The following is a 25,429-nucleotide window of genomic DNA, read 5'->3' as shown; positions in this document are numbered from 1 at the left end:
GACGGGGAGGAGCCTCAGGAGGATTCCAGGATAGCTGTGGGATTGTGATGGCAATCAAAGACACAGGCCCTGGGTGGTGGCATAATTGTAGGTGATGCTTGTTAGAGTCGCTGATAAGATGATGGAGATTTTGAAGTTGGAGCACTGTAACCTGTGATTTCTCCATGGATCACCTGCGAGCTAATGATGGGACCAGGAGCAGGGGCAGCTTAGCACACCTGGTGGACAACGCTTTGCTTTAAGCGGTCAGATGCCGGATAGGAAGCAGCAGCCTGTTTGGGAAGAGCAGGGAAGCATCACGGTGGCTTAGCCAGAACTCGGGCGAGCCCCCAGGGTGTTAAAGTTGGAAAGGAGGGGTGGATCTGGTCTTTACCAAAGTGCAGGTGTTTATAACAGCATTTGAAAATTAATCCCGTGGCCATCTGATGGCGGCTTGCCCAGCAGTAAGGAAACACTTAACTGGCTTGGGTTAACAGAATTCCCTTTTACTGTCCTCGCTTAGCCAGTATTTCCAGAAGCACTGCTTCTCTGGAAAGATAGCAAGTTAGTCACTGGGCCAAGACCTCTGTCTTCTGTTCCCATGACTAGCAGCAGATTGTTTAGCTTGTGAGCCAGAGCAGAGAGGGCAGGCTGAGGGGAAAGCCAAGTCTGATGAGGGCTTGTTACAAAAGCCTTTGTCTGCCCCTTACAGACAACGGGGCAAGGCTGGACAATGCCCTGGCGTTTCGTTTTTGTTTTTTTTTTGCGGTAGGCGGGCCTCTCACTGTTGTGGCCTCTCCCGTTGTGGAGCACAGGCTCCGGACGCGCAGGCTCAGCAGCCATGGCTCACGGGCGCAGCCGCTCCGTGGCATGTGGGATCCTCCAGGACCGGGGCACGAACCCGCATCCCCTGTATCGGCAGGCGGACTCTCAACCACTGCGCCATCAGGGAAGCCCCTGCCCTGGCGTTTTGAAGACTGAAGTAGAGTGTGTCCGTTTATAACGCCTTTTACCCCCAGTGCCACTTGGGGTTCCTGAGGATGGCAGCCTGGGAGCTCTTTTGGGAGCATGACCTCTACTTTTCTTTGGAGATCCAGTGCCTGGCTCTGCACCCAGGGACGGCTCAGTAATCCTGGTGGACCTGTTCACCTGACCTCTTCTCATTGGCTCATGCATTTGGTTGGAAGCTCTCCGGAGATTTTGTGGCTTCACTTTTGATAAAGAAAATGCACCAAAAAGATGAGATTTCCCCTAACTCTTGGTAGTGGCCCGCGTTCAGCCCGTCTGCATATGCAGTGTCAGTCGATATATTGGATATGTAATGGGTCCAGACTGGTCGTGGTTGGGATCAGTGCTGCCTAATAGAACTTCCCGAGGTGGTGGAAACATTCCATACCTGTGCTGTCCAGTGCAGTGGTCACCAGCCCCACGTGGCTACTGAGTACTTAGCATGTGGCTAGAGAGGCGGAGGAGCTGAATTTTTTATTTTATTAAGTTTTAATTAACTGAAATAGCCACACGGGTCTAGGGGGCTACTGTTTTGGACAGCGCAGGTGTAGACCATTGTTTTTAAACTTTTTTTGACTGAGACCCACAGTAGCAAAAAAGAAAAAAAAAGAAAGAAAAGAGAGCACATTTTACATCACAATGCAACACAGACGTGCATATTTATTTATTTATTTTAAATATTCTAAAGTATCATTTTGAAAAATTAATTTATTTATTTTTGGTTGCGTTGGGTCTTTGTTGCTGCATGCGGGCTTTCTCTAGTTGTGATGAGTGGTGGCTGCTCTTCATTGTGGTGCACGGGCTTCTCATTGCGGTGGCTTCTCTAGTTGCCGAGCACAGGCTCTAGGCGCACGGGCTCCAGTAGTTGTGGCACGTGGGCTCAGTAGTTGTGGCTCGCGGGCTCTAGAGCGCAGGCTCAGTAGTTGTGGCACACGGACTTAGTTGCTCCTCGGCATGTGGGATCTTCCTGGATCAGGGCTTGAACCGTTGTCCCCTGCATTAGCAGGTGGATTCTTAACCACTGCGCCACCAGGGAAGTCCCAGACGTGTATATTTAAAAAATGAAAAAAGTTCCATGAATGATAGTTATCCTTACCACGTGTGATACACTCTGATATTTTCTCTTCCTTTAAAAAAAAAAATGCTGGTTAAGATTCACTAAATGGGTTTTATGCCATACTAGTAGGTTGTGACCACAATTAGCAACTCTCCAGTGGAGGCAGTGGGGCCTGCAGGGATCTCACTGGTCAGAGCACACAGACTGAGAAGATCTGTTTTTGGAGTGACCCCTCTCCCAGTGTTTGGACTCAGCTCCTCTCCTGGCCTTTCCATGACCCTGGGAGTCAGGCCGGTGAAGCTGCTCAGAGCCAGCCAGGGATGCCGAAGGGCCAGTCCACAGCCAGCACCCCACCCCTGGGGTCACTGATGGCAGACAGCCCTTCCTGTGCCCCCATCCACAGTGAGGTGACCCAGGAAAGGCGGCTGCAGTGTTGAGGAAAGAGCCAGGCTTTGGCATTCGGCTGGGACTGTGGGCAAAGCTGAGGAGGAGCCCACCTCACAGAGAGCAAGAAGGGGAGCGGCTAGCTTGGCTCAGGGCCCGGGCACACAGTAGGTGTACAACAAGTGTTCCCACCCCCTTCTCTCTGACTGCTTGGTCTCCTCCTTGCCCTGGGTAATGTGGGAGCAGCCCTTCTACCACTCACATTCACCTTTGTTCCTTTTTGAACTTCAGGGACATAGAATCAGATAAACCATAATCTTGGTTAATCGGTGACATACTGTCATTGGTCCACACACAGGCTGCTTTTACTTACTTATTGTTATTTTTTTAATGTGTTTATTGATGTGTGTATGTATGTGTGTATGTTTGTTTCATTTTGTTATTTCAAACTTAAAAGACTGTAAGAATGGTTCAAGGAGCTCCTACAAACCCTTTAGCCAGATTCAGTTGTTTACATTTTGCCCCATTTGCTTTATTATTCTCTGTGTCTGTACATTATTATTATTATGCATTTTTCTGAACCATTGGAGGTAGGTTAGAGGCCGACTTTTGACCTTTTGCAATCAGATGTGTGGCAAATGATACCTTGTCAGGTCTTGATTAGTATTTTCTTGATCACCCATGATACTGGTCATTAGCCACATTTGTCTCTCCGTGATTTAGTATGTGGTGGGTGGCTTCTCCCTTATGGATCCTGAAAGTGAGTCTGTGTGCTGGAAGAAATACACAGCTGGCCAGTAACTTGTTAAATAACCTTCCACGCGGACCTCTTTGCATTTCTGTTTGCCTTGTTTTTATATACAAGGAAATGCTACATGTCCTGTGTCCCTTGGTGTTGCTCCCAAGGATTGGATAAGGTGACAGAGGCATAGGGACCATTGGTCTTTACAAGCACTCTCCTGGTGCTCTGATTTTACCTCTGTTTGGCATGGCTCACCTTCCCCCAATTGGTGGCACCCTTCTGCAGGTACAATTCTTACCTCCCTTCTAGACTGCCCTCTCACCAGGAGCCCAGTCTTGCCGTCCCTGTTATATTCCATCAGCACCCAATTGTATGTGGTGTATAGTAGATGCTCAGTTGATATTTGTTCAGTGCATTGGTGTATATTTTTTAAATGTTAATATTTCTTAATTATAATTACACTTAATATGTTATATAATGTATTATATGTAATACATTCACATGGCTCAAAAACTTTTAAAAGGTATCAGTGAAAAATCTCCCCAACTCTCTTACACTTTGGAAAATAGTATTGCATTATTTTGTAATGCTAGAGCTACTCACAGTCCATGACCCCCCACGAGGTATCTTAGAGAAACTCATGCATATATACACTCATAAGAACATTCATAACAGCACTGTTTTTTTTTTTTTAAAGAGGGAGGGAGGAAGGGAGGGAGGAAGAGAGAGGTCATGCTCTTATTTATTTATTTAGTTAGTTAGTTGTGCCGGGTCTTAGTTGTGGCCGGTGGGCTCCTTAATTGTGGCTTGTGGGCTCCTTAGTTGAGGCTTGCCAGCTCCTTAGTTGTGGCACGTGGGCTCCTTAGTTGTGGCATGCATGTAGGATCTAGTTCCCTGACCAGGGATAGAACCCGGGCCCCCTGCATTGGGAGCTCGGAGTCTAACCACTGTGCCACCAGGGAAGTACCCAGCACTGTTCTTTTTTTTTTTTTTTTTTTAATTTTATTTTTGGCTGCGTTGGGTCTTCGTTGCCGCACGTGGGCTTTTCTCTGGTTGTGGCGAGCGGGGGCTACTCTTCGTTGCGGTGCGTAGGCTTCTCATTGTGGTGGGTTCTCTTGTTGTGGAGCACGGGCTCTAGGCGCTTCAGTAGTTGTGGCACGTGGGCTCAGTAGTTACCCAGCACTGTTCTTAATAGCGAAAATCTGGCGGGGGGCGGGGGAAACAAATTTCCACTGACATTAGAAGGAATAAATTATGATGTGTTTATGATGAGAAAGAACTCAGTACAATGATATCCCCAAAAAAGGATGAACCTTGCAATGTTAAGTGACAGAATCAAGGCACAAAGGAATATACGTATTTGTATGATTGCAGCCTTATCTGGCTCTAAAACAGGCAAAATGGAATTGTATTGTTTGTTTAGGAACATAACGCATCAGCGGTAAAACTGTAACGAACAGACAAGACATTATTTTCGTACAAGTCAGGATAGTGATTACCTCTTGAAGAGAGAGGAAGATTTGTGATGGGGAAGGAGCCAGTGAGGAGCTTCTGGGGGCCTATCATTGGTTTCTTTTTTTAACTTGATGACTGTTACCTGGGTGTGGGCGTTATAGTTATTCGTGAAAGTAGACATATTTTATGAACTTTTCTATATGTAGTTAACACCAAAATATAAACCAAAAGTTTCCCTGCCTTTTCTCTCTGGCCTCCAGCTACCCTTCTCAGAGGTAACCAGTGTGTGTGTGTGGGGGGGGGGGGGGGGTGTCTCTACCTTCGCTCACACATATATTTTATATATAGATATATATGATTGTTTATTTTGTTTTTTATGAAATGCAACTAGTAGAAAATATGTAACTTTGAAGTAGAAAAAAAAAAGAGGAGCAGCCCATAAAGATGTGAGCTATACTTACTGCCCAGTTATTTTTCACTCAGCAGGTGGTCACTATGTGGTCTCCCCACCCCACCTGCCACTCACTTAATCTAGCACCTGCTGTGCATAGGAGTGGGACCGAAAACTTTATTTCATTCAGTTCAGTTCTCCAACAACCCAGGAGGCGCAGGTCCTGTTATTCCCATTTTACAGAGAAGGGAACAGGCTGTTGTGCCTTTGTTTTGGGGCTTCCTTCAGCATCACATTGATGGTGCTGAGACCCCACCAAGAGCTGTGTCAAGGGCGGTCCGCCAGTACCCCAGTCCTGATGTGCTCTGACAGCCCCCTTTCTCATTCCAGGTGGCTCTGTGTACCCAGGTGGCCCTGGGAATGGAGCACCTGTCCAACAACCGCTTTGTGCACAAGGACCTGGCCGCTCGAAACTGCCTGGTCAGCGCTCAGAGACAGGTGAAGGTGTCGGCCCTGGGGCTCAGCAAGGACGTGTACAACAGGTAGGGGGCACAGGTGGAGTGGGCGAGGGGCAGAGGGCAGACACAGCTGGTGGGGGGGTGGGAAAGGGCTTAGTCCAAAGCTGGAGGCCCCTGGAGGGGCAGAACCTTCCCACCCTCTCCCAAGGGTGCAGTAGACGTCCCAGCCAGTGGACCACAGCTCCCTCATCTTACACATTTTCTCTAGGGATAAAAAAATTATAAACCTTTTTCAAAAGTAACTAGTCACACTTTATATAGTTTTCTATAGAATTTAACTATTCATATGGTTCTCTCTGTAACTTCCTGAATTCAGTAGTTATTTTTAAGGCTAAGACTTAAAGCTCAGCACCCATAGCCAGAGATCGCGCTGGAATATACATTACCTAGTGCCTCCGGGAACTTCCCCTCGAGTCATCCCAGTTTTGACTCACCCTGGTTTGTCTGACTGTTGCTTTAGTCATGATTGGGTTATCACTAGTAAAGCTCTTTAAGATTTCTTTCCATTTAACGTGTTCATTTTTCACACTTTTAAACTAATATAGAAAGTATGTATGATTATTAGCTTTTAAATATTGACATTAGGCGAAGTCTGATTCTTAAGGGAATTTTTTAACCATCAGACCCCATGTGGATGCCTCCAGATTTCATCCAGTATACAACCCCCCCACCCCACCCCTTGCTAAGCAAAAATGTTTCCAATTTCCCTGAATGCCTTGATACAGAAAATCTGGGCTGTAGCTTGGGTATGAGACCCAGACCTGGGATGAGGTGGGGATCCCAGGCTGTGCCCCTCACCCCCCCACCCCCATGCCTGTGTGTGTCCTCTTGTCCCACAGTGAGTACTACCACTTCCGCCAGGCCTGGGTGCCGCTGCGCTGGATGTCCCCTGAGGCCATCCTGGAGGGCGACTTCTCCACCAAGTCTGATGTCTGGGCCTTCGGCGTGCTGATGTGGGAAGTGTTCACTCACGGGGAAATGCCCCACGGAGGGCAGGCAGACGACGAAGTGCTGGCAGGTAGGCAGCTCTGTTTCCGAGAGACAGTTCCAGATGTTCTCTAGGTGGAGAGCTTGCTCAGGGTCCCGGGGCCATTTCAGCCCCCGCCCTCCTCTCTCAGGGCTGGTATCAGCACGTACATGGATATGGCCACTCCACTTGTTAGATTACCGAAATACCTTCATACTGGTTGGTAAATAGCCCTTGTCCCCAGCGTTCACTCCAGCTACTCTGGTGCCTGCCTGTTGACCCCACTTCAGCCCCTGTGTATTGGCTGCTTCTTGTGCTGCTTGGACCCTGCCCCCGCCAGCCAGAGAGAGCTGGGATCAGGGGAGTCCTCCCCTTTGCTTGCGAGATGCTTTCTGTAAACTCCCTGAATCCTTGCTCATCCACACTGGCCAGCGTCCCTCAGAGTCTCCCTCACGTGGCTGCCTGTGGGAACTGCAGGCTCCACAGAGTATTGGACAGGTGGTTAAATATTTTGACTCACCCTCTTCCCACCGTCTTTCTGCAGACTTGCAGGCTGGGAAGGCCAGACTCCCGCAGCCTGAGGGCTGCCCTTCCAAGCTCTACCGGCTGATGCAGCGCTGCTGGGCCCTCAGCCCCAAGGACCGGCCCTCCTTCAGCGAGATCGCCAACACCCTGGGAGACAACCCCGCGGATAACAAGCCGTGAGGAGGGAGCCCAGGCAGGCTGTGCCTCAGGATGGCGTGGGCAGGGGAGGACCTCCTGAGGGGTGCCCACAGCATGATGGGCAAGATCCTGGTCCTCTTGGGCCCTAGGGGCCCCGCCCGGGCACCACAGGCACTGCTGAGGTCAGGCAGGGCCTGGGCTTTCTTCCTCTTCCTCACCCTCAGCCCTTGGGGAGGCTGATTTGGACCCAGACTGGGTGACTGGGGCTTTGGGCTGGGCAGCTTTCTCTACCACCCCTTCCCCCATCAGGGGAAGTGTGGGTGCCTCAGGTAAACCCAATTTCTGGCCTGGGTCTCCTCCCCTCCACCAGGTCCAGTTCTGCCACTCACCTGCCAACTTCATCGGGGGAGGGCTAGGCTGGAGGTGAGCTGGCTTCAAGGGGAGTTCCTTAATATACTCAAGTCCTGGATTGTTCTGGCCTCTGGGGACCACTTTGGGGTCTGCACTAGGATCATGGAGGACCCAGCCAGCGAGTCCCCCCCCACCCCCACCCCTGCCATGGACATGTGCACGCTGACCCAGACCTGCGCCTCCTACCCACCCTTCTCTCCTTTTTTCATCCTAAGTGCCTGGCAGATGAAGGAGTTTTCAGGAGCTTTTGACACTATATAACCCGCCCTTTTTGTATGCACCGTGGGCGGCTTTTGTATGTAATTGCAGCGTGGGGTGGGAGGGCATGGGACGTAGGGGTGGGTCCTGGAGGAGATGGGACAGTGGGCCACCCCTGCCTCACACCTTTATTGTTGTTGTTGTTGTTTGTTTGTTTGTTTTGGTTTTTTTTTTACACTCGCTGCTCTCAATAAAGAAGCCTTTTTTACAACCTGCTTCTGATGCTCATTCCCTACTTTTTGCCCATAAATGACGTGCCTTCTTCCCTCACTTATCAGAAGGAGCCATGTGCCTTCCCGGAGTCTTGGGGGGTGCTTGGGCAGGGATAACTGGCAGACACTGGTCCTTCTCTCTGGTTTGTGGAGCAGTTGAATACTTTTTTTTTTTTTTTTTTTGGCCACACTGCGTGGCTTGCGGGGTCTTAGTTCCCCAACCAGGGATTGAATCCGGGCCACAGCAGTGAAAACACGGAGTCCTAACCACTGGACTGCCAGGGAGTTTCCTCCTGGGGAAGTTGAGAATGTGGGCTCAGAGGAGGTGAGGCCACCTCTTGTTCATGTGACCCTGTGTTGCTCTTTGATGCCAACTAATTATTCTCTGCTGGCTGGCCTGGTACTCACACTCAGGTATTGAGCGTAGAAGTGTGAGGAGGGAACTAGTCAGAGTGGGATTGGAGAAGGAGTTAGTGACAGATTCAGGTCTCTGAATCCCTTTAAGACTCTAGGAAGGTGATGGAGGAGATAAGGCTGAGCAGAGATGCGCTTAATGCCTCACTGCTCCAGGGCTTTCAGCCCTCAGCTGGTTTGATTCCTGCCTCTTCATTACCTAGACCTTGTGTCATCAGTTACACTCTACCATATCGTAACTTCAGCATGGTTCCGCATCCTAAAGAGATAAGTCCTGACCTCTGGAATTGCCCTAGTTCCTTCTTTTCCTCACCAAATTTCTCAGTAATGAAAAGAACAGCTTTTATTAAATACTTGCTCTGTACCAGTCACTTTGCTAAGCACTTAGCATGCATTATCTTATTGAACTTCTGTGACCACTCTGTTAGCCAGATATTATTGTTCCCATTTCACAGATTAGGAAACCAAGGCTCAGGGAGGTCAGGTAGTTTCCCTAAGGTTAAATGGTAACTGAGCCACTGTTGTAGATATACAGTGTGGTACATCCCTCAGGCGTGTTGGAGTGTAAAAAAACAAAAACAAAAATAAGAAAAACCCATAAGAACAATTTCTCTAGAGCAGTGCTTTTCAAATTGTGGGTTGTAACCATCATTTTAAAAATATGAAACAATAAAAAACTATCTGAGTACATTGTATACCTTATGGGTAAGTATTGTTTTACAAAATTTTGTTTATTATATTTGATACGTGTTTGGGTATGTTAGCTTATGTCAACTATGGGGGTGGTGCTGCGGCATAAAAACCCCAAATCTCACAACAACAATTTATTTTTCTCACACATCTGCAAGTTGGTGAGGTTTGGCTGATCTTGGCTGGACTTAGCTGAGTTCAGGCGGGCTTGGCACCAGGTGGTAGGTCTGGTTTGGGTCTACTCTGCTGGCCCCCAGAGCATGCTCTCATGCAGTAGCAGGAGCACAAGAAGTCCCGCCAGATCATGCCAGCACATTTAAAAGCGTCGGTCTATTAACATTTTATCAGCCAAAGCAAGTCACATGTCAAAACCCAACATCAGCACTAGTAGGATGTGACTGCAAAGGATGTGGATATCTTATTCCAACACAGGGTGTAAAAATGGGATACAATAATTGAATTCACTCGATGTTGTGATGTAAAAATTATTTCCTCCTGTGGGATGCACTCAGAAGTACTGGGAAGGCAGTACTGTAGAAGGTCATTTATCACTAAGCCTCTTCTTAGAGGCATCAAGGAAGATGCCTGGTCTTCCTTGACCGCTCTGCAGTGGCTAACACTGCTGGCCACATCTGCCTTTTCAAATTCTCCTCTCTTGCCTTTGGTGATGGTACGCCGTATCCACCTTCTCTGACCAGGCCTTCTCCATCCCTGGTTGTGGCTTCCTTCTTCTGCCTGCCCCAGAGATGGCTGTTCCACTGGCTTCTGTCCTTGGCCTTCCTCTCTCGACATTCTCACCCTCAGGAATCTCATCTTACTTCATGTGACTTTAACTGGCCCTTCAGTGTGGACAGTTCCCAAAGCATTAGCTCCAGTTCCAGCCTCTACCTCAAGCTTCAGACTCACACTCCCCTTTTTCTACAGGACATTTCTCTCTACCTGTTTCCCTGGGCCCAAACTGAACTTACCTCTCTCCCAAACCTGTTCTTTAAGCCAAGTTCCCTGTTCCCATTATTGGTGGAGAATAGTCACCCTTACTTAGAATCTCAACCCATCATGAGCCCTCTTCTCTGTGCACCCCCTTCCCATGCAGGCCATCACCAAGATCCATTTATTCTACCTCTGCCCTGTTTCTATCTTTGGTTAATTAATTAATTAATTAATTAATTAATTATGGCTGTGTTGGGTCTTCGTTTCTGTGCGAGGGCTTTCTCTAGTTGTGGCGAGCGGGGGCCACTCTTCATTGCAGTGTGCGGGCCTCTCACTGTCGCGGCCTCTCTTGTTGCGGAGCACAAGCTCCAGACGCACAGGCTCAGTAGTTGTGGCTCACGGGCCTAGCTGCTCCGCAGCATGAGGGATCCTCCCAGATCAGGGCCCGAACCTGTGTTCCCTGCATTGGCAGGCAGATTCTCAACCACTGCGCCACCAGGGAAGCCCTTTGCTTAATTTTAAGAGAAAAATTTTCGCATAGAAGTAATACTGATCATGGAAGTAGTCAAGTGGTACAGACTTGCATAAAGCAAAAAATACATTCCTCTAGAAGGAACACACCCAAGCTCATTCTACAAGACCACTATCACCCTGATACCAAAACCAGACAAGGATTTCACAAAAAAAGAAAATTACAGGCCAACATCACTGATGAACATAGACACAAAAATCCTCAACAAAATACTAGCAAACAGAATCCAGCAACACATTAAAAGGATCATATACCATGATCAAGTGGGATTTATCCAAGGGATGCAAGGATTCTTCAATATACGCAAATCAATCAATGTGATACACCATATTAACAAATTGAAGAATAAAAACCATGTGATCATCTCAATAGATGCAGAAAAAGCTTTTGACAAAATTTAACACCGTTTTATGATTAAAAACTCTCCAGATAGTGGACACAGAGGGAAACTACCTCAACATAATAAAGGCCATATATGACAAACCCACAGCAAACATCATTCTCAAAGGTGAAAAACTGAAAGCATTTCCTCTAAGATCAGGAACAAGACAAGAATGTCCACTCTCGCCACTATTATTACACATAGTTCTGGAAGTCCTAGCCATGGCAATCAGAGAAGAAAAAGAAATAAAAGGAGTCCAAAAAATGAACTTATTTGCAAAGCAGAAATAGAGACACAGATGTAGAGAACAAACTCATGGATACTAAGGGCTGAAGAGGGGGGTGGGATGAATTTGGAGATTGGGATTGACATATATACACTACTATGTGTGAACTAGATAACTAATGAGAACCTACTGTATAGCACAGGGAATTCTACCCAATGCTCTCTGGTAACCTAAATGGGAAAGAACTCTTAAAAAAGAAGGGATAGGTCTTCCCTGGTGGCGGAGTGGTTGAGGGTCCGCCTACCGATGCAGGGGACGCGGGTTCGTGCCCCGGTCCGGGAGGATCCCGCGTGCTGCGGAGTGGCTGGGCCCGTGGGCCATGGCCGCTGGGCCTGCGCGTCCGGAGCCTGTGCTCTGCAACGGGAGAGGCCACAACAGTGAGAGGCCGGCGTACCGCCAAAAAAAAAAAAAAAAAGAAGGGATATATTTTTACGTATAACTGATTCACATTACTGTACAGCAGAAATTAACACGACATCGTAAAGCAACTATACGCCAGTAAAAATTAAACACATTCCTCTTGTCTGATGGAAAGCACGATGAGTGTTTGCAGTGTGGCTTTTCCTGAAATTTCCTGGGCACACTGACTCATGACCTTTCCATTCCCCCTAATGCTGCCATCACCATTGAGACCTCTTTTCTTCTATGTGAAGTTAAGAATCCCTGTGTAAAATTCTGCTCAATCTTATGTGGCAGCCTGGATGGGAGGGGGGTCTGGGGGAGAATGGATATGTGTATATGTATGGCTGAGTCGTTTTGCTGTGCACCTGAAACTATCACAACGTTGTTAATTGGTTATTTCCCAATGAAAACAGTTTTAGAGTGTTACAAATTTTTTTGTGTGTGTGTGATAGCAATTTTTTTAAAAGCAATCTTGGACTTCCCTGGTGTCGCAGTTGTTAAGAATCCACCTGCCAATGCAGGGGACAAGGGTTCGAGCCCTGGTCCGGGAAGATCCCACATGCCGCAGAGCACCTAAGCCCGCGCACCACAGCTACTGAGTCTGCACTCTAGAGCCCGAGAGCCACAACTACTGAAGCCCATGTGCCACAACTACTGAAGCCCGCGGCCTAGAGCCCGTGCTCCACAACAAAAGAAGCCACCGCAACGAGAGGCCTGCGCACCGCAACGAAGATTAGCCCCCGCTCGCTGCAACTAGAGAAAGCCCGCATGCAGCCACAAAGACCCAACACAGCCAAAAAATAATTTTTTAAAAAAGTAATAAATTTTTGTTCCGATTTTATTTGGGTGATAAAAATCAGGAGAAAGAAAGTTCAGGGTGGGAATGGTGTAGAATGAGGGGATCTGGCTGAAAATCTGATGCCCTTCTGGAGGTCCTTCATGGTCTGGATGGACAGGGGGCTACTGCGATTGAGGCCTTATCGGAGAAGCACCAAACTCACATTCCAGGGAGGCCAGGCAGGGGACTTATCTGAGTTCAGTGGGCTGTGCAGAGTCTATAGTGAACCTGGGAGCAGATGCCTCTTCTCTGGCCACCATTCAACTCTGCTCCATAATATTGGGCTTCTGCAGGCATGTAGGCCCGGGGTTGCTAAAAATTCCAATTTTTTGAGAGAGGCCAGATAATCAGATTTCTATGTAAAATCTCCTGATTTTAAAATATTCTATGGTCCAAAGAAGACACACCTATGAGCCAGTTTTTGATTGTAACTATCCACGTCAGCAGTGTTGTTTCCTGAGCCTGCAGTAATGTGGTGTGGGTAGGGTGGTGCCCCCTTCCCCCGCCGGTGATAAAGGGCTGTGAAGGAGCTGTGGCACTAATGCTGCTGTGCAATTGCCCTGGGGTTCGGTGAACTGGGAGAGACGGCAGCCTCTGTGAAGGGAAGCTGAGTACTTTTGTCATCCTGGACCCCCTTCCCTGCGGACGTGGCAGACGGCTGTCGTCCTCTGCTGAGTGGAGTGCCACCGCTTAGGGCTGTCCACCCTGCGTGTCTAAAGTAGGTTTTTCAAATGGAAAAGTCTTTAGAAGCCAGGCAAGAATGAACCCCAATGGCTGTGATTTTGACTGTGTGGCTTAGACAAATCCCAAGCAAACGTTTGTGGCCCCTGAAGCCCGTCTGGAACCTATTTATCTATTTGACCTGTTCTTCCTCTTGAGCTAACACATTCCATATGTTTAACTACCTGTTGTGCAGAGTAAATTAGGAAAAGAGGGGAAAAAAAACCTCTTTAGAAAACTATTGGGAAAGCGGGGAGAGGAGGGCTCTTAATTCCTGTATTTAGGGGTTTGATGAACAAGCCATGTTTTTAGTATGTATGTGTATATGTATGTATATATACACACATGATATCTCACAAATCACTTGAACATACTTTATTTCAGTATTTTTCAGTCTTTGGATTGCGACTCACAGTAAGAAATGCATTTGACGTTGTCATCCAGTATACACACATTGAATCATATGAACCTGACAGTATCCTACCCTCTTGACCTATAAAATGGCAATTTTTTATGGTTCAAACTAAAAATAATGCAAAGAAAAGTTTTATGCAACAATATTTACTCTTGTCTCTTTTTTTTGAGAGCCATTACTTTATTAATTTAAATGCTGGTTGCAGTATACTAAATTGATTTCACTATCACTACCACTTTATTCACAACTGACTGCTTTATTTAATCTTCATAACACTTTTTAAGGCAGGAACCATCACCCTATGCCATCCCCTTAAACGCAAGAGGCTGTTCATCCGAGGGACAAGGTGATTAACTCCCTAACCACCTACTACACCACCACTGCACTTTGTATCTCATCTAATCTTTTTAAGGACCTCATACCGACAATGAGTAATGTGGAGTTTGGAGAGGTCAAAAACTTGTTTCCAGGCACAGGGCTGGGAAGAGGCAGCTTCCAGATTTTAATAATTTCTGTAATAGTAAAGCTCAAGCTATTCGCACTGCCTTGGAGCTAAGAGCCAGACCCAGACCCTGAACCTGGGTTTTGCAGCACTCCACTTTTTTTTTTTCCTCCTATGGGCTTTGCTTGGCTTTCAAAAGAAGGGCGCGCGCGCGCGCGCGTGTGTGTGTGTGTGACGCATGCACTTGCTTGCTTGCTTAAACTTTGTCCGGCTACACTTTTTCCCAGGCCTTTGCACTGGTTGAGGGGTGGGCTTTATCCCCGCGACCACCCCCTCCCCCAGCCCAGGCCGCAGCTGGAAGTCTTTACAGATCATCATCTCTCCTCCCTGCCCCCATTGGGGACCGGGAGGCCGACTGTCTCCCCCGGTCTTTTCCAGATGTACGTCTGCCAAAGATCCCCGCCCCCCCCCCCCAAACCAGTATAGAGAATGATGAATGAGGACCGGGGAGCCGGCCTGGTGGGAAAGTGTCGTCCCCTTGAAAAGAGAGGGAAAGGGAAAGGAAGTGGTGGGGGGGGGAGGGGAAGCGGTGGAGCAGAGAGGCCGCAGGGCGAAGAGTGTAGACAGCGGGGACACAAGCCCCCTTTGCTCCGTCAGTAACTTTGACTCCCTCGGGAAGGCGTGGGGAAATGCTCTAATCCCTGCAGTCCCTGGGAATTTGGGCTGCAAATCATTTACTGCAATCCGCACAACCCACTCAGGGACTATCCCAGTGTTAGCTTCCAGCCCTTCCAGCTCCGGGTTCCCAGTACCGCTCCCTCTCCTCCGCAAGACTGCGCTCCAGTGCTCTTCCAGGCTTCCTCTGCCACAGGTTCCCCCCAATTCTCTACCATTCTCTGGTCAGGGGGGCGGAGTCGTATCTCCTCTCCTGTTCCTTTAAGAGGCGTCGGCTCCTCCCCTTTCGGAGTTGCCGTCTGACGCGTGATGACAGCAGCGAGTTCGGTATGTCTATGCAAATAAGCGCTCCCTGTGGGCCAATGGGGAGCGGAGGTGCTGGAACCGCGGACCAATGGGGCGGGGGTGCAGGGGCTCACCATATAAGGAGCGGCCTCGCCATAAAAGGAAACATTGTATCTCTTTATATGGGGGGAAGGGTCGGGGGATCCCTCGCCACCAGCGCGTGGTCCCGGCCCCCTCCACCCGCCGTCTCGGCCGCGGCCAGCAGCCCCTGCCCCCCGGGGGACGCTGACGGCCGCCGGGCGCGCAGCCCTAGAGTACGGACAGGGGGCGCTCCGCGCGGCCTGGGGCAACCCGGGCCACAGGGGCAGGAAAGTGAGGGCCCAGGTCGGCCCGGGCGTGCAGGGGCCCCGGGTTAGCAGCGGCAGCGGCGGCAGCGATAGCGGCGGCACTAAGCAGCAGCGGGAGCGCCGGGTTGAGCCGGGAAGCCGATGGCGGCGGCGGCGGCGGCACCGATTCCTCGCTGACTGCCCGTCCGCCCTCCTACTTTGAGCGCCATGTTACCGAGCCAAGCTGGGGCCGCGGCGGCGCTGGGCCGGGGCTCGGCCCTGGGGGGCAGCCTGAACCGGACCCCGACGGGGCGGCCAGGCGGTGGAGGCGGCGGCGGGACTCGCGGGGCTAACGGGGGCCGGGTCCCCGGGAACGGCGCGGGGCTCGGCCCGGGCCGCCTTGAGCGGGAGGCTGCAGCAGCAGCGACAACCACCCCGGCGCCCACCGCGGGGGCCCTCTACAGCGGCAGCGAGGGTGACTCGGAGTCGGGCGAGGAGGAGGAGCTGGGCGCGGAGCGGCGCGGCCTGAAGCGGAGCCTGAGCGAGATGGAGCTCGGCGTGGTGGTCGGTGGGCCCGAGGCGGCGGCGGCGGCCACTGGGGGCTACGGGCCGGTGAGCGGCGCAGTGAGCGGCGCCAAGCCGGGTAAGAAGACTCGGGGCCGCGTGAAGATCAAGATGGAGTTCATCGACAACAAGCTGCGGCGCTACACGACCTTCAGCAAGAGGAAGACGGGCATCATGAAGAAGGTACCGGGCCGGGAGGCTGGCTGGCCACGGGAGACCGGGAGGGTGGGGACGCGCAAGGGGAGCCCGGGAAGGAGACAGAGCCGAGGCGGAGGTGAGAGGCGGCGAGTCCGCAGGAGGTGTGTGGGAAGGGATGGCTTTTGCCCCAGGAGGGTGAAAGGGGAGGGGCCGCCAGGGAAATATGGGGAGAGGGGAGATGCCGGGAACGTCCGGAAAAGAGAGGAAAGGCGCCGAGGTGGGAGTGACGGGCGCCAGAAAGGAACGGGGCCCTCGTAGAGCGGAGGAGTGAGGAGTGGTAATGGGAGGCTGCGGGGCTGCCCGTTAGGTGGTTAATGAGACCCGGGGGTCAGTAGGTCCAGTGCGCTCTGGTGTTGGGGGGAAGGCGCCGGAAAAGCAGGGAGAAGAGAAGGTATGGGGGTGAGGAGGTTGGAGCTGCATAACAACAATGAGCGAACATGTGTGGGAGGAAGGTGGGCATCACTAGAGTAGTGCAGGCTGGAAGGATGGGCAGGGCTGATGACCGAATGGGGCTTAAGAGCCCCAGGTAAGGGAGCAGGGCAGGAGAACTGATGCTGCCCTAAGCATCAGAAACCAAGTCCTGAGATGGCCATGTGTCTTCCGTGCATCCACTGGAAGCTGGCATACTCCCTGCAGGACAGGCTTCAGAACCATTTGCCCTTGGAACAAGTGGGATTTCCAGCCCTAGGGAAAAATCTGTGCATGGAGTTTGGGGAGAAGGTTTGCAGAGGTACCTAGAAATGCCTCCTCTTCTAGCTGATTATCCAGTGAAAAGGATGAGGAAAGGAGTTGTCTTGGAGTATAGAAGATATGGGAAGGGATGAAAGCAGAGGAACTGGGAAACAAGAAGCTAGAACTCTGGGAACATTGGCCGGTGTTTATATTTATCCCATATAGAAACCAAGGCTGCTTCCAGTGGGTTGTGGAACTTTGTTGGGAGTGAGGATGCTACCTATGGGGCCATCCTTGAAGGTCTGTGAAGGTCCCCTTCCTGGGTTTATGGCAGGGTAGTAGCTGCTAATCTAGCTGCCATCTCCCCTCATTCCAGACACTGTTGAATCAAGACAAAGAAAGAGAAAAGGGGGAGCAGAGTATTATAGAGCAGGACAAAATGGCAACAGGTTAGTGCCTGTGCAGTTTCTGGGAAGAAACATGGGACATTTTAGAGCTTAGGTGGCCCCTTATCCCTAATATCTATGTGACTTCCAGTGTAGTAGCGACTTCATCCTGGTCCCTCTGACAGTGAAGACGTAGTGGGAGCCATCTCTTTGTGAGGCTCTGGGCACCAAGCTGTAGTGAGGAGCAGCTACCTGGGCCCCTCCATGTCTGCTGAGGTGTTATATGTTCTGTCACCGGGAGCTGTGGCTATTTGCTTGGGGTATCTGCAGGTCAGTGAGGCTGTTCCTCAAAAGAGAAGCATGGGGTTTTTCTACTCTTCAGCTCACCTTCAGATATCCTTCAGATAAGACCCCTATAGAGTCACTGGAGAGGAAGGTAATTATGGGAGTGGGGGCTTGAGATCACTGTGTACTTCCCTCTCTTTCCCACTACCCAAGGAAGGTAGAGATTAAAAGTTTTGCTGACCTACCCATCTCCCCCCCCTACCCCCAGGCCTATGAGCTGTCCACGCTGACAGGGACACAGGTGCTGTTGCTGGTGGCCAGTGAGACAGGCCATGTGTATACCTTTGCCACCCGCAAACTGCAGCCCATGATCACCAGTGAGACTGGCAAGGCACTGATTCAGACCTGCCTCAACTCGCCAGACTCTCCACCCCGCTCAGACCCCACCACAGACCAGAGAATGAGTGCCACGGGCTTTGAAGAAACAGATCTCACCTACCAGGTGTCGGAGTCCGACAGCAGTGGGGAGACCAAGGTGTGTTTGGGTCCCCTGTCTGAGGGGAAGGAAGGGGAGGGACTTGACCGGCAGAGAGGGGAAGGGGTCTCTCTCCCTCGCCCAGGACCGGTGGATAGGTGCCTACTGATGTGGAGTGGAGCCGGGTTAGTGCCCCGCATCTTAGGATACAGGTGTCCATCCTCTCTATCCTGACAGGAGGCTGGCCCCCTAGATAAGCGGGCGGCCTCCGTGCCCATATAAGGCCGGCTCCGGCTCCACGCCGGCCTCCCGCCTGCAGCCCGCCTGCCTGGCAGGGCCCTTGCATTCCTCCCGCCAGCTGTCTCCCTGCTGGGGGCGGGGGCGTCGCTTAGCCCTGCCCTCCTGGCCGCCTGGGTGGCCGGGGAGTAGGAAGGGAGTGCTCATGGGTTCCAGGGTCCTGGGAAGCCAGCACTGTCAGCAGGCAGGCTGGCTGACTAGGCTGGAGACTACCTTACTAGCCAGCCGCCTGCCTCTTCAGGATGTCCGGGTCTGCGCACGTTAGGGAGCGTATTCGCCCGGCTGCTAGGGATGCCAGCCGTGGTTACGCCTCCCCCTTCCTTTTCCCGGTAAGGAGAGGGGGCGGAGCTTCCTCCCTTGCTGCTCTGGGGAGCTCCACCTTCTGTGTGGCCCTTCACTAACTGGCCAATCGGAGGAAGCAGCACTGTTTGCCTTAGCAACGCCTTCGCCAATCAGGGGCTTCAAGCTCCACTGCTTAGCAAACATCCCGCGCTGACCCAGCTCCAGTATCGGAGCCCCCTCAGTTCTCTGGGCCTGGTTCTCAGCTCGTGGCTTCCTCCTTCCTCTTCTAAGAACAAAGCCTCCCTGAGGGGCGAGTCAGTGCTCTAGGCTCCCCACTCTTTTAGCAGTAGGGCTAATTTATTCCCATGAAATTTTGCTGAACGAATAAATTCTTTTGGTGCTTCCTTGCCAAACCCCCAAGATCGCTCTCAAACCCTAAATTCCCTGAAAAACTGTCGGTCCCTGTCTCAGAAGCCTGGCAATTCAGATCTGGAAGGACCCTTTTAAGGATGACATAGTAGCCCAGCCCCCTCATGTTTACAGAAGAAGAAAATTGAGGCTTAGAAAGAAGAGGTTTTCCAAGCGTCACACAGGATATCATTGCCAGAGCTGGGAACAGACCTCAGGTGACATTATCATTGTCATCATTATAAGAGCAGCAAATACTGCTTTTTTTTATGAGCCAGGCACTATTCTAAGTGTTTTACATATGTTAACCTCTTTAATCTTCACAACACCTATGGGGTAGGTATTATCCTTCTTTTACAGACAGAAGACTAAAGAAAAAAGCTCAGCAGCTCAATAACTTGTCTAAGAGTCAGGCTGCAGGTAAATGGTGGACTTGGGATTTGAACGCAAGCACACTGGTTCCATTCTGGGCTGTCAACCCACACAGTTTCTTGAAGGGACAGGGTCTGGTAGAGGCTCACCACTCCATCTTTACTCTGGGTGTAGGATACACTGAAACCGGCCTTTACTGTCACCAACCTGCCGGGTACCACCTCCACCATCCAGACAGCACCCAGCACCTCTACCACCATGCAAGTCAGCAGCGGCCCCTCCTTTCCCATCACCAACTACCTGGCACCAGTGTCTGCTAGCGTCAGCCCCAGTGCTGTCAGCAGTGCCAACGGGACTGTGCTGAAGAGTGCAGGCAGTGGCCCTGTTTCCTCTGGGGGCCTCATGCAGCTGCCTACCAGCTTCACCCTGATGCCTGGTGAGTCACAAGGGGCAAACTGAGCATGCTGAGAGTGGGTTTAGGGCTGACACAAGGAGAATGAATTTCCTCACTCAGGAGGAGGGAGGGTGAACAGGGGCCAGAGCCTGAGAGAAGCCTCTTATGTCCCATTGGTAGGCACTGGGTCCCTCCCCACTGGGACTTGAACTATCCTTGTCAGTAAGTTTCAGCCATATGCTCCGGCCTTGTCTAGCAAGCCAGCCCTGTGCCTCCATTGCCACAAGGACAGCAGACATTCTACCACTTCCTTACCTTGACTGGAAGGCAGATCATGTCCTTGATGGGTCAGTGCCTGCTCCTGTGTCAACTGAAGAGGGTAGAGTCAGGGCCTAGGGCAGGAGGAGGAGGGAAGGGCAAGAGCAGAGTGTGGAAGCCCCTGGAGACAAGATTCTGGTCATGAAGGGCCTCTTTGGCTCCCAGGAAAGATAGTGATGGGAGTCGGGGATAGAATGCCAGACCTTGGGCCTGGGGGTGTTTGAGGGTGCTTGGTGCAGGTGGTGGCTGGGTAGGACAGAGCACGAGTAAGTCTCTGTGTCTCATAGGTGGGGCAGTGGCCCAGCAGGTCCCAGTGCAGGCCATTCAGGTGCACCAGGCCCCACAGCAAGCGTCTCCCTCTCGCGACAGCAGCACAGACCTCACGCAGACCTCCTCCAGCGGGACAGGTATAGCTCGAAGCTCTGTCACCTCCCTGCTCTGCCTCCTTCATGAGGCCTAGCAGCAGGTGCCCAGCAGTATCCATCCCATAACTAAGGTCAGAGAATTTCTTAATGTGGAGACTGAGGCTTTTGGGTTAACCCTTACCCTAATCCTTATGAGAAAGTCAGGTGAGGATGGTTGGGTTTTGACTCCTGCCCTGCAGTAGGGCTGTGGATTTCAGGAAGAAATTAGGGACCATTGAAGCTACACTCCTTACTTAGGTGAGAAGCCTGAGGCCCAGAAAGGAGAAGTTACTTGCCCAAAGACATGTTTGCTCAATTACCAGGAAGGACTTCTAGAGTAGTTGTCTCCTTGTGGGAGGGTGTTCTAGGTTTTGAGTAACCATAATTCCCCTCTGTGTCTCTAGTCATTTCAGAAATGACGAGACACTTTCAAAATAAAAGTACTTTTAAGTACTTTAAGTTATTTGCAACCTTGTTACACGAAGTTTGGTCTGTGGAAAGAGGACCAGTATCACAGCATCACCTGGGAGCTTGATAGAAATGCAGACTCTTTAGCCTCACCCCAAACTTACTGAATCAGAATCCACACTTTTAACAAGTTCCCCCGGTGACTGTATGCACGTTAACTTTGGAGAAGTGCTTATTTAAAAGCTGAATCTGTTAGCCACATGTTGAGGAAGAGGGAAGAGGAGTGAGAACAAGTGAAAAACGGGATGAGGGAGCTCTCTAAAAGAAGAGTATCTGAGTTTCCTTGGGTTGGGTCAGTCATTGTAATCTTTGCTTTTCCCAGGGCCTTGGGGTCTTGGAACAGAGCAGATAGATAATGGAATAGAACGATGTGATAGGATACACTTAAAGGTTGGTGTGGTTGTGTTCAAGAAAAAATAAGGATATTCTTAGTTGATGACAGGGAACCGAGGAATAAGTTTTATCTAGCTTTTGACCTGGGAAATGGCAAGAGGGCTCCGGAGGCCTGGGGTTCCCGGGGGTGGGATGGGGGATGTTAATATGGACCAGTGCCGACCTCCCTGACGGGTGTTTGTGTTTGCCAGTGACGTTGCCCGCCACCATCATGACGTCATCTGTGCCCACAACTGTGGGAGGCCACATGATGTACCCCAGCCCCCATGCAGTGATGTATGCACCCACCTCGGGCCTGGCTGATGGCAGCCTCACCGTGCTCAATGCCTTCTCCCAGGCACCATCCACCATGCAGGTGTCCCACAGCCAGGTCCAGGAGCAAGGTGAGTTTTGGGGGGGCAGGGCTGCCAAAAGGAGGGCCATTTCCTCCCTTACACACACACACACACACACACACACTCAAATGCCTCCCCCAACTCAGATGCACACACTCACATATACCCAAACCAGGTGCTCACACATATACCTACACATTTACACACACTTACAGATGCTTGCACACATACTCCAGCACCCAGGCTGTCCACTTGGACACTCATGCACACTTGAACACCCACACCCACATACATACTTAGACACATTTGGACACTTACCTTTGGGCACTTACATCTGAGACTCACCCAGTCACTTGTGCATTTATCACCACACCTCCAAGATCTGGAAGTTTCTCTTGAGCAAGTGATTTGAGTTTCTCCTGTGGCTTTTTAATGCAGGTGGCGTCCCCCAGGTGTTCCTGACAGCGCCATCTGGGACAGTGCAGATCCCTGTTTCTGCAGTTCAGCTTCACCAGGTAGGTGGGGGCACCTTTCACCCCAGTCAGCCAGCCCCTTCTTTATCTTGACCTCAGGGATTCCATTACTGGGTGGTCCAAGCCAAGATCCTTAGCCGAGAGGCCTATCCATTTTCCTGGTCAGGCCTGTGTGGTGGGCAGGCAGGCAGGTGAGCAGGGGGCAGCCTGAGCTGGCTGGTCAGTTCCAGCCCCCTACGTCTTCCTCACACATCCCCTTCCCTCCAGATGGCTGTGATAGGGCAGCAGGCCGGGAGCAGCAGCAACCTCACCGAATTACAGGTGGTGAACCTGGATGCCGCCCACAGCACCAAGAGTGACTGATCCGCTGCCGCCCTGGACAGATGGCCCAAGGGACGGCACCACTTATTTATTGTTGCCTTTTCACGTTTTCTTTACACACACGTTGACGGGCCGCAGGAGGGAGGCGGGGAGGAGCAGTGGGCAGCCACAGGACTGAGCCCTCTCACTCCAGCCAAAGAAATGGGCCAGCCTGCCCTCCACCCCATCCTCCCTCACCCTCCCCTCCTTCTAGCTCCACCTCCCATCTCTGTTGATGGTGGGGCTGTCCTGCCTCCTCAGACTCCCCTTGCCAGCTTGGCTCCGTGTTTGCCATGAGTATTAGCTTACCCAATGGGACCGTGCTCCCCCTCCCACACACAGGTCTCTGTGGGACGAGGCACTGTGTCCCCCTGAGGAAGCAGTCGGGGTCCTCTCCCCAGCCTCCTTGCTGACCCCACGTCAGCTCTGCGTCTGCCACAGGCTGGGTCAAAAGAGCCCTAACCCTGCCCCTCAGGGAGCCAGCTGGGGAGATGGGGCTTCTTCCCTCAAGACTTGCCCGTGCCTGTGGCCCCTGCAGCTCCTGAGTAGCGGGGCCTGTGCACGGAGCAGATTCCTGGGGTGACCTGCCCTGCCCAGCCGCTCCCCTCGGAACTCCGGGGGCTACTGGGTTGGAGGGAACCACCGGTGTTCCCTCTCCCCCTGTCTTCCCCCCCCCCGTCCTCCCAGCTGCTTTACTTAAAGTTGATTTTGAACTTTTTATTTGAGGAGACGAAGTGAAAACAAATCTATAAATATATATTTTTAAAATATTTAACTTTTTTTTATGGCGTTTTTCTCGTCCCCCTCCCTGGCCAAGCTCCCCTTCCCTGGGGAGCCCTGGGGCTCCCTGGAGCTGGCTGGGCTTCTGGGGACAGAGCTGCCCCATGAGCTTGGGGCCCGCCAGTGTATGGGGGAGATGCTGGGATCACCCGGTCCTGGGTTGTTTCCAGGAGAAACCCGGGGGAGGGGCCCTCAGGCCATGCCCCAACGGGGTGGGGAGGGTGACCCACAGCTCTGGGCCTCTTTTTGTCCTTCGGGGCTGTTGCTAGGGAGAGGGAAAAGGGAGACCAAATGTGGGGATGGGGGTGGGAGGGTGTCAGAGGCAACCGACTTCATTTGTGCCACACGCATGGGCATTGCAGCCTTGTGTGCCCCCAGGCCTGCAGCTGCCTGGGGCCCAAGTTGCAGTGAGCAGGGTGGGGTCTGGGAGGGGGCGGAAGGCAGGAATGGGGGGGCAGAAGAAATGGGAGCAGCTCTTGGGCTGAGTGTGGGGATAGGGGAGCCAGAAATGGCAGCTCTCCCAGGGAGTGAGCAGCTACTGTAACTTTTTAAAATTAAGACAAAAAGCCTTGAAGAAAATGACTTTATTTTTCTAAGTGTAACCTCAGTATTTATGTAATTTGTACAGGGGCCGTGCCCCACCCCCTCTACCTGCTTTGGGGTAGACCTTGAGGGTGGGCCAACATAGGGGGAGGGTCTTTTACCCTGTGTCAGAGCCTACCTTTACCACCTGTATCCAGAGAGGGAGCTTTTTCAGAACAGGGCAGCGGTGGAGTGGAGTTTTATTAACCCCTTAGGACTGCCTTCAGTAGGAACAAGCCTGCTTCTGTGATTAGGTGAAGGGGTGGGGGAAATTTTTACGCACAGCCTAGTTATCAAGGGGGTGATTTGCCGACATGTTTGAGAACCTCCGAACCTCTAACCCCCGTTGCTGTCTTGCCCCAGTTCGGAGTGCCAAGATGGAAGTCATCTTTCTGGCTTTCTCCTGGAGGTAGCTGGGGGCTTATGGGTGGCTTACAAGATTGGGGCATGGCAAATCAGGGGCTAGAGAGTGGGGGATCTTGGGACTCAGGTCTGTAACTGCCCAGCCCCTTTTCTCTGCTCTTGTTTTCACTCCACCATCACTCACTCACTCCCCCCTCTCACCCAGGGGAGGAGACCTTGATGAATTCCTCCTCTCCTTCCCACAAAAGACAGACCCAGTGAGTGAATCAGGCAAAGTGCTTATAATGTGTGTTGTGTGAGCGTGGCCTTGGGAGAACATGTGTGCGTCAGGGATGAGGTGGCATTTATATGTGCAGCGACCCTTGGTGTTTCCCTTCCTTGGTGGCTCTGGGGTGTGTGTGTGTGCCTGAGTGAATGTGTGTGTGTGAATGTGGGGTGTGTATGTTAGTGGTTTCTACTTCCCTGGGATGCTGACCCAGGAATAGTGGACATGGTCACAGTCCTATGTACAGAGCTTTCTTTTGTATTAAGAAAAAATACTCTTTCAATAAATGTATCATTTTTGTGCACAGACTGTGGGGTCTTTGCCTTTGTTTTCCCATATTGGAGGGAGGGAGGTGTGAACATGAATCAAACCCCAAAAGTTGCTGCTCTGAGAAGCAAGCCTGTCTGTTTGATGAAATGCTAAGGGTTGCTTTGGGCTGTTGAAATTCTAGGATTATACTTGAGGAACATTTCCGGGGGGGCTCGGGCATTTATCTTTGGCCCCAGCTGTGCTAGGTGCTTAGGTCAACACAGAGAGGAGCAATTTTAATTAATAGGAAAAGTGACGCAACCAATCCAAAGCATCGGGTTTGGGAAACTCAGGGCCACGTGACCTAGTGCAACATAAGAGGAAAGCCCTAGGGTGGGAGTGTGAGTTTCAGTGGGGGATGAGGAAGGCAGACGTAGTGAAGGGGAGGGAGGGCTTCAAAGTTGATATTGGATGGAAAGGGCTGCCTACGGCTGCTGAGAAAAGAGCAATGTGACCACTACCCCGGGCTCCGCGGGCAACCGCCCACTCACCCCTCCCCCGGCCGCTCGCCCCAGCGCAGCAGCCCCCGAGTACTACGCATGCTCCGCTTGCGCGCTGCGCTGCTGCCGCGCTCGGCTGTGGGCCGCGGTGGGACCCGTAGCCGCCCGGCAGTGCGTGCACTCGCGACGTGACCCGGAAGGGAGCTGCTGAGGAGGCGGGGCCA

The 25,429-nt window shown here is 51.5% G+C and overlaps 2 protein-coding genes across 5 annotated transcripts in view; both read left to right on the top strand.

Moving 5' to 3' along the window:
• Positions 1-8,112, top strand: part of PTK7 (protein tyrosine kinase 7 (inactive)) — a 59,432-nt gene extending 51,320 nt beyond the window's left edge. Inside the window, exons 18-20 of the mRNA XM_022581949.2 lie at positions 5,407-5,558; positions 6,374-6,552; positions 7,046-8,112. Of these exons, the coding sequence (XP_022437657.2) occupies positions 5,407-5,558; positions 6,374-6,552; positions 7,046-7,206 (492 nt within the window). The 3' untranslated portion in view covers positions 7,207-8,112. The remainder of the gene's footprint in view (positions 1-5,406; positions 5,559-6,373; positions 6,553-7,045) is intronic.
• A 7,038-nt stretch (positions 8,113-15,150) lies between these two features.
• SRF (serum response factor) lies at positions 15,151-24,762 on the top strand. 4 transcript variants are annotated; one of them, XM_089918702.1, is made up of 8 exons: positions 15,151-15,320; positions 15,673-16,129; positions 17,756-18,022; positions 19,496-19,757; positions 20,321-20,440; positions 21,490-21,681; positions 22,072-22,148; positions 22,374-24,762. In XM_089918702.1, the coding sequence occupies exons 1-8, from the start codon at positions 15,166-15,168 to the stop codon at positions 22,467-22,469; spliced, it is 1,626 nt and encodes a 541-aa protein (XP_089774828.1). In that variant the 5' UTR covers positions 15,151-15,165; the 3' UTR covers positions 22,470-24,762. The 4 variants fall into 4 exon arrangements, with proteins under 4 accessions (XP_089774828.1, XP_022437664.1, XP_022437663.1 ...); XM_022581956.3 differs by lacking the exon at positions 15,151-15,320 and adding an exon at positions 17,042-17,116 and having other exon boundaries at positions 15,349-16,129; XM_022581955.3 differs by lacking the exon at positions 15,151-15,320 and having other exon boundaries at positions 15,349-16,129.
• The last annotated feature ends 667 nt before the right edge of the window (positions 24,763-25,429 follow it).

This window comes from Delphinapterus leucas, chromosome 10 (genome assembly GCF_059928025.1).
Source record: "Delphinapterus leucas isolate spDelLeu-1000000601 "Yukka" chromosome 10, BTC_Dleu_Yukka2, whole genome shotgun sequence".
NCBI classification, from domain to species: domain Eukaryota; kingdom Metazoa; phylum Chordata; class Mammalia; order Artiodactyla; family Monodontidae; genus Delphinapterus; species Delphinapterus leucas.
This window is presented reverse-complemented; position numbering and strand designations above follow the sequence as displayed.